General features: G+C 43.1%; 1 protein-coding gene across 1 annotated transcript; it reads left to right on the top strand.

Moving 5' to 3' along the window:
• Positions 1–314: 314 nt before the first annotated feature.
• On the top strand, positions 315–9,077 carry LOC306981157 (claudin-1-like; the record flags this gene model as incomplete). Its single annotated transcript, XM_079583037.1, has 5 exons — positions 315–531; positions 3,461–3,625; positions 5,287–5,368; positions 8,817–8,924; positions 8,996–9,077. 5 exons carry the CDS (start codon positions 315–317, stop codon positions 9,075–9,077), a joined length of 654 nt encoding a protein of 217 aa, XP_079439163.1.
• Between the last annotated feature and the right edge of the window lie 5,980 nt (positions 9,078–15,057).

Below are 15,057 nucleotides of genomic sequence, written 5' to 3'. Positions count from 1 at the left end.
TAGCCTTTAATGCAGGCTACTAGTTACCATAGACATGCTCTAGCACTAGCCTAGCACTAGCCTAGCACTAGCCTAGCACTAGCCTAGCACTAGCCTAGCACTAGCCTAGCACTAGCCTAGCACTAGCCTAGCGCCACTAAACTCTTCAAACAAAAGAACTGCATGAATGAATAAATACATCTCATAAATCAACCGGAGGAAGTGACCCCGTGTCAGATATTCCGAAGTGTCCCTTTAAGTGGAATGACAGAGCACAGTTTAGCTCTGCTCGAGTGTCTCCACCAGGGGGCGCTCACGCCTGTGTGTCCTGCAGGATGGCGCTGATGCTGCAGATCGTGGGCCTCCTGCTCGGCCTCCTCTCCTGGGGCCTGACCTCCAGCTGCTCCTCGTCCCAGCGCTGGAAGGTCCGGAGTCAGATGGAGTCTGTGAGCGCCTCCTCCTGGATGTTCGAGGGACTGTGGATGAGCTGCGTCACCTCGTCCAGCGGAGCCGTGCAGTGCAGCCGCTTCAAGACCGTGCTCGGACTCCCAGGTGAGGACCCGGGGCCAGGGGAGGACCCGGGGCCAGGGGAGGACCCGGGGCCAGGGGAGGACCCAGACAAGGTGAGGACCCAGAGCAGGTGAGGACCCAGAGCAAGTGAGGACCCAGAGCAAGTGAGGACCCGGGGCCAGGGGAGGACCCGGGCCAGGGGAGGACCCGGGGAAGGTGAGGACCCAGAGCAGGTGAGGACCCGGGGCCAGGGGAGGACCCGGGGCCAGGGGAGGACCCAGGCCAGGTGAGGACCCAGAGCAGGTGAGGACCCAGACCAGGTGAGGACCCAGACCAGGTGAGGACCCGGGGCCAGGTGAGGACCCAGACCAGGTGAGGACCCGGGCCAGGGGAGGACCCGGGCCAGGGGAGGACCCGGGCCAGGGGAGGACCCAGAGCAGGTGAGGACCCGGAGCAGGTGAGGACCTAGAGCAGGTGAGGACCCAGAGCAAGTGAGGACCCGGGGCCAGGGGAGGACCCGGAGCAGGTGAGGACCCGGAGCAGGTGAGGAACCGGGGCCAGGGGAGGACCCGGGGCAGGTAACTAGTGGTCTGCATTTAAGCTAGTGCTAGGCTAGTGCTAGTGCTAGTGCATGTCTATGGTAACTAGTGGTCTGCATTAAAGCTAGTGCTAGGCTAGTGCTAGTGCTAGTGCATGTCTATGGTAACTAGTGGTCTGCATTAAAGCTAGTGCTAGGCTAGTGCTAGTGCATGTCTATGGTAACTAGTGGTCTGCATTAAAGCTAGTGCTAGGCTAGTGCTAGTGCATGTCTATGGTAACTAGTGGTCTGCATTAAAGCTAGTGCTAGGCTAGTGCTAGTGCATGTCTATGGTAACTAGTGGTCTGCATTAAAGCTAGTGCTAGGCTAGTGCTAGTGCATGTCTATGGTAACTAGTGGTCTGCATTAAAGCTAGTGCTAGGCTAGTGCTAGTGCTAGTGCGTGTCTATGGTAACTAGTGATCTGCATTAAAGCTAGTGCTAGACTAGTGCTAGTGCTAGTGCATGTCTATGGTAACTAGTGGTCTGCATTAAAGCTAGTGCTAGGCTAGTGCTAGTGCTAGTGCATGTCTATGGTAACTAGTGGTCTGCATTAAAGCTAGTGCTAGGCTAGTGCTAGTGCTAGTGCATGTCTATGGTAACTAGTGGTCTGCATTAAAGCTAGTGCTAGGCTAGTGCTAGTGCTAGTGCATGTCTATGGTAACTAGTGGTCTGCATTAAAGCTAGTGCTAGGCTAGTGCTAGGCTAGTGCATGTCTATGGTAACTAGTGGTCTGCATTAAAGCTAGTGCTAGGCTAGTGCTAGTGCTAGTGCATGTCTATGGTAACTAGTGGTCTGCATTAAAGCTAGTGCTAGGCTAGTGCTAGTGCTAGTGCATGTCTATGGTAACTAGTGGTCTGCATTTAAGCTAGTGCTAGGCTAGTGCTAGTGCATGTCTATGGTAACTAGTGCTCTGCATTAAAGCTAGTGCTAGGCTAGTGCTAGTGCTAGTGCATGTCTATGGTAACTAGTGGTCTGCATTAAAGCTAGTGCTAGGCTAGTGCTAGGCTAGTGCATGTCTATGGTAACTAGTGGTCTGCATTAAAGCTAGTGCTAGGCTAGTGCTAGTGCTAGTGCATGTCTATGGTAACTAGTGGTCTGCATTAAAGCTAGTGCTAGGCTAGTGCTAGTGCTAGTGCATGTCTATGGTAACTAGTGGTCTGCATTAAAGCTAGTGCTAGGCTAGTGCTAGTGCTAGTGCTAGTGCATGTCTATGGGTTAGGGTGTATTAAAAAGGCCGCAGGAAACCAAACGACTGTAGATCCGGTAACCGCGCAGATCACTCCGCCGCGGCGTAGCTACAACCAGGAAGCTGATGCTGCTCAGATATAAGTTCTTTTAAATATATAATGGTTATAATTCAAACATTATTCAGTCACACAGACGTTTATATGGTTAGTCTGGTGTTATAAGTGATTTGCCTCAGGTGCTCTGTGGGTCAGACTGTTTTTAATGTAGGCTACTAGTTACCATAGACATGCACTAGCCTAGCACTAGCCTAGCACTAGCTTTAATGCAGGCTACTAGCTTACTAGCTACCATAGACATGCACTAGCTTAGTACTAGCACTAGCCTAAGCACTAGCACTAGCCTAAGAACTAGCACTAGCTTTAATGCAGGCTACTAGTTACCATAGACATGCACTAGCCTAAGCACTAGCCTAAGAGCAGGTGAGGACCGAGACCAGGTGAGGAGCTAGAGCAGGTGAGGAAGAAGGAAAAATTAGGCAAAAAAATAAGGAGGAAATACAGATTTTTTGGGGGGAAAACAATTCCAAAATGGAGGAAAAAATCATGAAAAAATTAGGAAAAACTGGGGCAGGTCTTTCGAGGGCTGATGATCCTGAAGGTTCCTGAAGGTTCTCCTCTCGTCTCTCCAGTGCAGGTGCAGGTCTGTGAGTCTTGTTCCTGAAGGTTCCTGAAGGTTCTCCTCTCTCCAGTGCAGGTGCAGGTCTGTGAGTGATGTTCCTGAAGGCTCCTGAAGGTTCTCCTCTCTCCTCTCTCCAGTGCAGGTGCAGGTCTGTGATTGACGTTCCTGAAGGTTCCTGAAGGTTCTCCTCTCTCCTCTCTCCAGTGCAGGTGCAGGTCTGTGAGTCTTGTTCCTGAAGGTTCCTGAAGGTTCTCCTCTCTCCAGTGCAGGTGCAGGTCTGTGAGTGATGTTCCTAAAGGTTCCTGAAGGTTCTCCTCTCCTCTCTCCAGTGCAGGTGCAGGTCTGTGAGTGACGATCCTGAAGGTTCCTGAAGGTTCTCCTCTCCTCTCTCCAGTGCAGGTGCAGGTCTGTGAGTGATGTTCCTGAAGGCTCCTGAAGGTTCTCCTCTCTCCTCTCTCCAGTGCAGGTGCAGGTCTGTGAGTGATGTTCCTGAAGGTTCCTGAAGGTTCTCCTCTCGTCTCTCCAGTGCAGGTGCAGGTCTGCCGGGGGCTGATGATCCTGGCTCTGGTCCTGGACCTGGTCTCCGTGCTGGTGTCGTCTCTGGGACTGAAGTGCACCAGGTTCAGCGGCATCTCGGACCAAACCAAGTCCCAGCTGACCCTGAGCGGAGGCGTCCTCTTCCTGCTGTCGGGTACGAGCCTCCTCCTGGACTCCTGGTCTGAGAGGGTGGAGAACATTACGAGGGTGGAGAACATTACGAGGCTGAGGAAGAGGGTGAAGTTCTGGACCCAGGGGAGGAGAGATTTGGGGAGTTCTGTTTTATTGCTGTTGAGTTTGAGAAGGTCCATCCAGGTTTTGATGAAGATGCAGTCAGTGATGGTGGAAAGGAACCGGGGGATGGCGGAGAGGAACCGGGGGATGGTGGAGAGGAACCAGGGGATGGGGGAGAGGAACCGGGGGATGGTGGAGAGGAACCGGGGGATGGTGGAGAGGAACCAGGGGATGGGGGAGAGGAACCGGGGGATGGTGGAGAGGAACCGGGGGATGGTGGAGAGGAACCAGGGGATGGTGGAGAGGAACCGGGGGATGGTGGAGAGGAACCGGGTGATGGTGGAGAGGAACTGGGGGATGGTGGAGAGGAACCGGGGGATGGTGGAGAGGAACCGGGGGATGGTGGAGAGGAACCGGGGGATGGTGGAGAGGAACCGGGGGGATGGTGGAGAGGAACCGGGGGAGAGGAACCGGGGGATGGTGGAGAGGAACCGGGGGAGAGGAACCAGGGGGATGGTGGAGAGGAACCGGAGGATGGTGGAGAGGAACCGGGGGATGGTGGAGAGGAACCAGGGGATGGTGGAAAGGAACCAGGGGATGGTGGAGAGGAACCGGGGGATGGTGGAGAGGAACCGGGGGATGGTGGAGAGGAACCGGGGGATGGTGGAGAGGAACCAGGGGATGGTGGAAAGGAACCAGGGGATGGTGGAGAGGAACTGGGGGATGGTGGAGAGGAACCGGGGGATGGTGGAGAGGAACCGGGGGATGGTGGAGAGGAACCGGGGGATGGTGGAGAGGAACCGGGGGATGGTGGAGAGGAACCGGGGGATGGTGGAGAGGAACCAGGGGATGGTGGAGAGGAACCGGGGGAGAGGAACCGAGGGATGGTGGAGAGGAACTGGGGGATGGTGGACCAGGGGGATGGTGGAGAGCAACCGGGGGATGGTGGAGAGGAACCAGGGGATGGTGGAAAGGAACCGGGGGGATGGTGGAGAGGAACCAGGGGGATGGTGGAGAGGAACCAGGGGATGGTGGAGAGCAACCGGGGGATGGTGGAGAGGAACCAGGGGAGAGGAACCGGGGGATGGTGGAAAGAAACTGGGGGATGGTGGAGAGGAACCGGGGGATGGTGGAGAGGAACCGGGGGATGGTGGAGAGGAACTGGGGGATGGTGGAAAGGAACTGGGGGCTGGTGGAAAGGAACTGGGGGATGGTGGAGAGGAACTGGGGGATGGTGGAGAGGAACTGGGGGATGGTGGAGAGGAACCAGGGGATGGTGGAGAGGAACTGGGGGATGGTGGAGAGGAACCAGGGGAGAGGAACCGGGGGGATGGTGGAGAGGAACCGGGGGATGGTGGAGAGGAACCGGGGGATGGATTTGGTGGAGATGTAGAGCTGGGTTAGGGCGTGGAAGTGGAGTCCATGGTGGTGGATGATCTGACCGAGGTGAAGAGGAGGACGCCGTGGGTGACAGGGGGAGAGGGAGGAGGAGAACCAGAGGAGGAGAACTAGAGGAGGAGAGCCAGAGGAGAAGGAGGAGGACATTTTCCTCAGGTTTATGTCGATGTTTCTGTGTTTCAGGAGTCTCCAGTCTGAGCGCGGTGTCTCTGTACGCGGCGCGAGTCATTCAGGACTTTTACAGCCCCGTGTACGCGGGAGTCAGGTCAGTGAACGCACCACAGTCATGAACTCATCGGTCTCTGGCAGAGCCGGTTCTTCCTATACTCAAACTAAGCAAGGTGCCCCCGCGGCTGCAAGGCCCCCGCATCTCAGTGTTGTTTCACTGATTAATCAACGCGTTGTTACGGGGACAGGCTCTTCCAGCGCGCACTCACTCTCCGCCACATATAACACGGAGCATCTGCAAGTGAATGAGCAGGAGAGACCGACTGCCTCCCCCCGTCTCTTCCAAAGCGCGAGTGCTTCTCCGCTCGTGTCCCGCTCGGCCGTCTGTCTCCCGGTGCTTCGCCTCATGTCCCCTTGTCCGGGCGCAGCTCTCATGTTTTCTCTGCGCGGACTCTGGGCTGCAGCTCTGGGCCTCACTCTCATTTAAACTCTCTTCTTATTGTGTCTGGAGCATCAGGACAGTAGTTTGACGAGTTGACGAGAGTAAAAAGCCGTGTCCGAGGCCTTTTTGTTGAGTTGAATCCACACGGTTCTCATGAGCACAGTAACTTACAGTAACTCTGGTTCTCTGAATGTGCACAGTCTATAAAGAGTTGGGCGACTCACAGGCTAATTCTCAGCGGTCAGACAGAGACGACAGTCAGGAGCAGGTTTCAGTTAGTTTTAAATCAGCGGTTCCCAATCTGTGGGTCAGGGACCAGAGGTGAGAGAATGGGACCATTTGCCATTTACTATTTTAAAAAGGGAAATAGACTATAGTCGTCCTAAATACCAGTCTCACAGTGGTTTAGTGGTTAGTGGTCCTCACACAGGGGGCGGGGCCTGAATTGAGGTCTGGAACTGTTTTTGACCATAAATGGATTCTCTCTTCGTCGAATAGCCATGGGACGCTACTGTAGGGCCCCGTGTGGATTTTTGCTTAGGACCTCAGAAGGGCCAGCACCGGCTCTGGTCTCTGACCCCGGACGATCGGGAGCTTTTATTTTGAATTGAAACCGTCGGAGCCAGTTTATCTCAGTCAGGGCTGGTTATTGGGGAACAGCTCCCCCTGGTGGCCTTTGTGACGTCTTTAGTCAGTAAATGCTCAGCGAGTCTCAAATGTAATGTAAATTACATTACATTTTCCTTTTTTTAACACTATTTTAAGAGTTTTCTCAAATATAAAGATTGACTTTGAACCTGAATACAATAAAACACAAAAACACATGTGTAAGTTTACAGAGGCCCACACATCATCATGTTTTGAGACATTTGTGGGGCCACAGTTTAGGACTTGGGGGGCACGGCTGGGACTGAGAAACAGCCCTGGACTCTGACCAGCCTGGCCCAAATCAGCAGAACTGTGACTTCCATAAATCCATGTTTTAACCTCTGACCCCCCGCCTTAACACTAACGAGTGCATTTTCCCCAGTTCGGCTTTTTATTATTATTTTTTTGATCGGCATCATCAGCAAAAAGAGCGGGAAAGGCGGTCGTAGAAACAGAAGCAAAATCATTCATATAAATAATAAATAATAATGGTCCCAAAACTGACCCTTGTGGTGCACCATACTCCACGGAATTCCTTTTAGATTCATGTTTTTTTAATACTGGGCTTTACCCAAATCTAAAAGCTTCTCGACTGGAGAGCAACAATGCAACGCCTCATTTGAAAGCTAAGACCTACAAAAGTGATGGAAACTTTTCGTCGCCACATTTTTGTCACATTTTTGTTGTTTTTCAATGATTTTTTCTATCTTTTTTTGTTGTGTTTTTTTCATGTTTTTGTTGACTTTTCATCCTCTTTCTCGCTATTTTGATGCTTTTCTTTTTAGCTTTTAGATTTGGGTAAAGCTCGGTTGAGGCGGGACCGGTGGCCCTTCTCTTCCAGAATGGACATATGGCCAGTCCGCCCCTGGGAAAGAGCTCCAGGTCTGGTTTCCTCCTGCAGAGCTACTGAAGGAGACTTACATTCTCTGTCCATTAAACCAGTGGTTCTCAACCTGGGTGTCGGGACCTCCAAGGGGGTCGCGAGACAAATTTGGGGGGTCACCAGATCATTTATATAAAATATACAAATTTTCATTATCAGTTTTTGTCTTTTTTTTGTTGAGTTTTTGTCTTTTTTTTGTTGAGTTTTTGTCTTTTTTTTTGTTGAGTTTTTGTCTTTTTTTTGTTGAGTTTTTGTCTTTTTTTTTTGTTGAGTTTTTGTCACATTTTTACCACTATTTTAAGAGTTTTCTCAAACATAAAGGTTGTTTTAAAGACTTCTAACCTGAATAGATTGTAACACAATAACACACGTGTAAGTTTGCAGAGGCCCACACGTCATCATGTTTTGATATGTTTGTGGGGCCACAGTTTTGGACTCGGGGGGGCACGGCCCGACTGCAGCACATGCAGGGGGGGCTTCAAGGAACAAAGGTTCTTTAGGAAGAAAGTCCCACATGAAAGATCTCCAGGGCTTGTTTCCTCCAGAGCTGTTGAAGGAGACCCACATTCTCTGTCCATTAAACTACACGCTGGCTATGTTCTCAGATCACAGTTTTGTTGAATTTTTGTCACTTTTTTGTTGAATTTTTGTTGAATTTTTGTTGAATTTTTGTTGAATTTTTGTTGAATTTTTGTTGAATTTTTGTTGAATTTTTGTTGAATTTTTGTTGAATTTTTGTCACTTTTTTGTTGAATTTTTGTCATTTTTTTGTTGAATTTTTGTTGAATTTTTGTTGATTTTTTGTCATTTTTTTGTTGAATTTTTGTCATTTTTTTGTTGAATTTTTGTCACTTTTTGTTGAATTTTTGTCACTTTTTTGTCACTTTTTTGTCACATTTTTGTCACATTTTTGTTGAATTTTTGTCACTTTTTTGTCACATTTTTGTTGAATTTTTGTCATTTTTTTGTTGAATTTTTGTTGAATTTTTGTCATTTTTTTTTTGAATTTTTGTTGAATTTTTGTCATTTTTTTGTTGATTTTTTGACATTTTTTGTTGCGTTTAAATCCTTCTTTTCTTCTCATTTTTGTGGCTGTTTTGGTGCTTTTTCCCTTTTAGATTCGGGTAAAGCCAAACTGGAGAAAATGTGCTCCGTTCAGGTGGAAGTTAAGAGGTTAAACAGTCTTTCCCTCAAAACTTTTATTTCATATTAACATCAGAAAAGTCGGTTAAAGTGACTGTGATCGGGTTGTTTTTGGTTTATTTAACACTGGTTCAATTATAATCATTTTTTGTCTTGTTTTTCTCATGTTTTCATCCTCTTTTTCTCGCTATTTTGATGCTTTTCTTTTTTTTTCTCTCTGTGGTCCTCACTGTGGTCCCCGTGGTCCTCATGTTGCCCCTCCCTCTCTGTGGTCCTCACTGTGGTCCTCACTGTGGCCCCTCCCTCTCCATGGTCCTCACTGTGGCCCCTCCCTCTCCGTGGTCCTCATGTGGCCCCTCCCTCTCTGTGGCCCCTCCCCCTCTCTGTGGTCCCCGTGGTCCTCATGTGGCCCCTCCCTCTCTGTGCCAGGTTCGAGCTGGGCTCCGCTCTGTACCAGGGCTGGGCTGGGGCCGGTCTGGCTCTGCTCGGAGGATCTCTGCTCCTCTGCAGCCTCCGGCAGCAGCGCCGCGAGCCGCCGTGAGTACTTCATATACTTTATACTTTATACATAAAGTACTTCTCCTACTGCAGTATCCTGTGTGTTCCAGTCAGTACACGGTGAAGTACACGAAGGACACTCCGCACATCTACACGGCGCCGTCCCAGTCCAGCTCCAAGGCCTACGTCTGACCTCTGACCCCTGACCCCTGACCCCTGACCCCTGACCCCATTAAACACATTTGTACTGAGTCTGTTTGTCCTGTTGTTTATGTCTGACCAGCAGGGGGAGCCAGAAGCCTGAGTTTCCTTTAACCTCTGACCACCCGCCTAAACTGTCCTCTTTGGCTGTTATATAACACCTCATTTGAAAGCTAAGACCCAAAAAACAGATCTTTTTCCTCGCGTTGTTGCTGTGTTGAGTCACCTTTTGTATGTTTTTTGTGTGTGACATTTTTGTCATTTTTTGTTGAATTTTTGTCCTTTTTTTTTTGAATTTTTGTCATTTTTTGTTGAATTTTTGTCATTTTTTGTTGAATTTTTGTTGAATTTGTGTCATTTTTTGTTGAGTTTTTGTCACATTTTTGTCATTTTTTGTTGAATTTTTGTCTTTTTTTTTTTAATTTTTGTCATATTTTTTTGAATTTTTGTCATTTTTTGTTGAATTTTTGTCATTTTTTGTTGAATTTTTGTCATTTTTTGTTGAATTTTTGTCATTTTTTGTTGAATTTTTGTTGTCATTTTTTGTTGAATTTTTGTTGAATTTGTGTCATTTTTTGTTGAGTTTTTGTCACATTTTTGTCACACTTTTGCTGAATTTTTCTCATTTTTTTGGTCATTTTTCCATCAACTTTTTTAGCAAATTTTGGTAATTTTTTTTTCACATTTTTTGTAATTTTTTTGGTCAAATTTTTATCAAATTTGTGTCACATTTTTGTTGATTTTTTGTCATTTTTTTGTTGAATTTTTGTCACATTTTTGTTGCTGTCACATCCTTGTTTTCTTCTCATTTTTTGTGGCTGTTTTTACCCAAGAAGCTTTTAGATTCGGGTAAAGCCAAACTGGAGAAAATGGGATCCGTTCAGGCGGGAGTTAAGAGGTTAAACGTCTTTTATTTCACATTAACATCAGAAAAGTCGGTTAAAGTGACTGTTTCCGGGTTGTTTTTGGTTTATTTCACACGGGTTCATTATAATCATGAGGGAAACACAGCATTTCATTACGTTTCAAACCCTGTTCATTCCGTCGACTGAAAGATTGTGTCATCGTTTTAGTCAAAGTCATGTTTTTAACCCGGTCAGCTTTACCCAAACCTTAAAGCTTCTTGAAACAATGAAAAAGTAGGAGGAAAAAAGCTCCATTTGGATTCGTTTTGTCGGTCTTAGCTTTCAAATGAGGCGTGAAACCGAACAGGACCCAGGCCTAAAACTATGACTTGTTCAATTTTTGTCTTTTTTCTGTTGAATTTTTGTCTTTTTTTCTGTTGAATTTTTGTCTTTTTTTGTTGATTTTTTGTTGAATTTTTGTTGAATTTTTCTCATTTTTTTGGTCATTTTTCCGTCAATTTTTAATCACATTTTTGTTGATTTTTTGTCATTTTTTTGTTGAATTTTTGTCATTTTTTTGTTGAATTTTTGTCATTTTTTTGTTGAATTTTTGTCACATTTTTGTTGATTTTTTGTCACATTTTTGTTGATTTTTTGTCACATTTTTGTTAATTTTTTGTCACATTTTTGCTGAGTTTTTGTCATTTTTTGTTGAATTTTTGTCATTTTTTTGTTGATTTTTTGTCACATTTTTGTTGATTTTTTGTCACATTTTTGTTGATTTTTTGTCATTTTTTTGTTGATTTTTTGTCATTTTTTTGTTGATTTTTTGTCATTTTTTTGTTGATTTTTTGTCATTTTTTTGTTGATTTTTTGTCATTTTTTTGTTGATTTTTTGTCATTTTTTTGTTGAATTTGTGTCTTTTTTTGTTGATTTTTTGTCATTTTTTTGTTGATTTTTTGTCATATTTTTGTTGATTTTTTGTCATTTTTTTGTTGAATTTTTGTTGAATTTTTGTCACATTTTTGTTGAGTTTTTGTCATTTTTTGTTGAATTTGTGTCTTTTTTTTGCATGTGTTTGTGACTGAAAGGAGTTAACCCGGTCAGCTTTACCCAAACCTTAAAGCTTCTTGAAACAATGAAAAAGTAAAAAAAAAAAAAAAAAAAAAAGGCAAAACAGAGAAACAGAAAAATGAGGGAAAAGCTCCATTTGGATTCATTTTGTCGGTCTTAGCTTTCAAATGAGGGTGAAACTGACCTATGGGCTGTGACGTTACGGATTTGGGTAAAGCCGAACTGGACACAATGCACTAAGAGACTAAAACTGTGACTAAAACTATCCAGATATTTTCTAAAACTAGATAAATAATAAAAAGAAGAGACTAAAAACGTGAACTTTGAATTGATTGGTTTAGATCAGGGGCAACGTCAGGCCCGGGGGCCAAAACCGGCCCTCCGTCATCAAACTCTGGCCCTCGAGATGATTTTGAGGAAGATTATGACCCAAATCAGATCAAATGCCTGTTAAAGTATTCTAGAAATGTGAGAAATACTGTCAATTCCTTAAAATGTGTTAGCAGAGCAGCTTTTAATGTCCTAATCGTAAAAGAAGAATCATCTAAAGGAAGAAATGACTTAAATCTACTTGAATTAAGAGATGAAATCTAAAGTGTGAGTAGATTTAAATAAATAAAACCTATTTTTGCCAATGGAACAAGCACAAGTTTTTTCTTAATTCAGATTATTTTGTATAATTTCAAGTGAATAATAAATATTTATTACAGTAAAAGTGAATTTTCGTGATTTCCAGTGGGATTTCTGTTTGTTCCATTGACATTGGTGTTTTTATTTAACATAAAAAAACCTTTTTTAAAGCGATTTTAAGTCATTGACCTCATTTAAATGGACATTTTCCCAGTGTATTTGATGTACAACACTGGCATGTGTAGAAAGTGATGCTTTACTTCAAATCCTTCAGTTGGAGGGTCCGGCCCTTGGTCTTTGGTTAGTGCTAGATCGTCTGCTCCGGAGGGACAGTCTGCTGTGAAAACGTGAGATATCATGACACAAATTAAGGTTAGGGCCAGGGAAATGTTTAACCTCTTAACTCCCGCCTGAACCGAGAGGATGTTTTTCCTCACTCATCAGATTTTTTTTCCAACATTTTTTGTTGGGTATTCAACTCATTTTTGTCATTTTTTGTCACATTTTGTCACATTTTTGTCATTGTTTCGTCCATTTTTTCGTCACATTTTTGTCACATTTTTATCACATTTTTGTCATTTTTTCGTCAATTTTGAATCCATTTTTTGTCACATTTTGGACATTTTTTCATCAATTTTTTCATCATTTTTTCATCATTTATTTATCAATTTTTTGTGACATTTTTGGGACATTTTTGTGACATTTTTGCCACTTTTTCATCAATTTTTCGTCACTTTTTTGTGACATTTCCATCATTGTTTTCGTCTCAGTTTTGTTGCTATTTTCACAGCTTTTTTCCAGAAGCTTTTGGATTGGGGTAAAGCCAAACTGGAGAAACTGTGCTCGGTTCAGGTGGGAGTTAAGGGGTTAACCATAACGATTAGGATTAGGATTATTTGTATTTTTAGACAAACCAACTCCTAGATCTATACAAAATCACAGCAGACCGTCCCTCCGGAGCACACGATCTAGCACTAACCTTGGTCTTTTGACAATGAAGAAAACCGGCCTCCACCGAGTCAGTATGTTTCCTGCAGCGCCCCCCAGAGGCGTGAGTGAGAACCTCTGCTGGCAGGAGCAGGTCCACGGCAGTATTTGCTCATATTTATGTTTTACAATTATTGTGAGGGTTATTTTAAATCGTTAGGATTAGGGTTGTTTTGGTTAAGATTAGGGTTAAGGCTGGGGTAAAGGTTATGGTTAAGGTTAGACTTGTTAGGATTAGGGGTAGGTTAAACGTGTGTGAAGTTTAAGTTTAAGTGATTTGCTTCAAAATGGTGCCACTTCGTTTCTGAGATATTGAACAGTGATTGGTAATTGGCTCGGGTCTTGGTCCTGGTCTGATCTTTGTTCAGGTCTTGGTCTGGTCTTGGTTTGGTTCTTAGTCTTGATCTTTGTTCAGGATCTGGTTTCTCTTTAGTGAAACGTGTGGACGGATCTGCAAACTCAGCAGGAAGACTCGTATCGACCACGTCCTATATAAGGTTTAACCGCTTAACTCCCGCCTCAACCGAGAGGATCTTTTTCCGCACGTCATCACATTTTTTTCCCATCATTTTGTTGTTGGTTATTCAACTCATTTTTGTAACTTTGTCATTTTTTTGTCAATTTTTTGTCACATTTTTGTCATTTTTTCGTCAATTTTTTTTAACATTTTTGTCATTTTTTATCACATTTTTTGTCATTTTTTTTGTCATTTTTTGTCACATTTTTGTCATTTTTTTGTCAATTTTTTTTTAACATTTTTGTCATTTTTTATCACATTTTTTATACATTTTTTGTCATTTTTTTTGTCATTTTTTGTCACATTTTTGTCATTTTTTATCACATTTTTTATACATTTTTTATACATTTTTTGTCATTTTTTTTGTCAATTTTTATCATTTTTTTTTGTCATTTTTTGTCACATTTTTGTCATTTTTTTGTCATTTTTTTGTCAATTTTTTTTAACATTTTTGTCATTTTTCGTCACATTTTTTATACATTTTTTGTCATTTTTTTTGTCAATTTTTATCAATTTTTATCAATTTTTTTTGTCATTTTTTGTCACATTTTTGTCATTTTTTCGTCAATTTTTTTTAAACATTTTTGTCATTTTTCGTCACATTTTTTATACATTTTTTGTCATTTTTTATCACATTTTTTTTAACATTTTTGTCATTTTTTATCACATTTTTTATACATTTTTTGTCATTTTTTTTGTCAATTTTTATCATTTTTTTTGGTCATTTTTTGTCATTTTTTTGTCACATTTTGTCATTTTTTGGTCAATTTTTTTTCAATTTTTATCACATTTTGTCATTTTTATTTTATTTTTTTGGCGTTTTTTCGTCCATTTTTTCGTTGATTTCTTGTGACATTTTTACCTCTTTTTCATCCATTTTTGGTCACTTTTTTGTCACATTTCCATCATTGTTTTCATCTCAGTTTTGCTCTGAGCCAGAAGACCTGCTGCTCTTCACGATACTGAAGTAAAAGTGTGAGTTACACGAGGCCAGAGCAGAGCGGACACTAAACACTGCACTTTACGAAAAGAACATCTGCTGCGACATGACATTTTCACGGTTCTCCTCAGGATGAAAACTTCTCCACTTCAGCTTTACCCAAATCTAAAAGCTCACAGACAGGCCAGTGTGACGCCTCATTTGGAAGCTAAGTCCGACAGAACTCATCGAAACGGACCTTTTCCCTCGCGTTGTTGGCACTTTTCCTCATATTTCTTTCCATTGCTTTTTTGATGCGTTTTTGTCCTATTTTTGTTGCACTTTTTTCAAGAGGCTTTTAGATTTGGGTAAAGCCAAACTGGACAAAACATGCTCGGTTCAGGCGGGGGTCAAGACGGTTCATTTTCACGTTACATTTGATGACGATAGGTTTTGTATCGTCATGAGGAGGAGCCTGTGAGTGACAAAGAGCTGAGGTCCGGGAGCTGCTCCTTGTGGCACACCTGGAGTTCAGAAACCCACTCGTTTACGCACTTTAAGCTCCTCCCGTGTGTGTTTTTGTTTGACCGTCTCCTCCAAATGTAGAAAAAAATGTACTTGGAAAACACGAAGGCGACGAAACAAAAGAACCAATGTTGGACAGATTTGATTATTGATTTAGATGTAAAGTATTATCACATTTTTGTTGAATTTTTGTTGAATTTTTTTCACTTTTTAAAAAAAAATGTGTCAAATTTTTGTTGAATTTTTTTCCCTTTTTTTTGAATTTTTGTCATTTTTTTTTTGAGTTTTAGTAAAATTTTTGTAAAATTTTAGTAAATTTTTTTTTCACTTTTTTTTGAATTTTTTTCACTTTTTTTTAAAAATTTTGTCATTTTTTTTTAGGTTTTGTTGAATTTTTGTCATTTTTTTTTTGAATTTTTTTCACTTTTTTTTTGAATTTTTGTCATTTTTTTGTTGAATTTTTTTCACTTTTT

This window comes from Gobius niger (assembly GCF_951799975.1).
Source record: "Gobius niger genome assembly, contig: SUPER_1_unloc_1, whole genome shotgun sequence".
Taxonomy (NCBI): domain Eukaryota; kingdom Metazoa; phylum Chordata; class Actinopteri; order Gobiiformes; family Gobiidae; genus Gobius; species Gobius niger.
The sequence above is the reverse complement of the archived record's forward strand: the minus strand, read 5'-3'. Positions and strand labels throughout refer to the sequence as shown.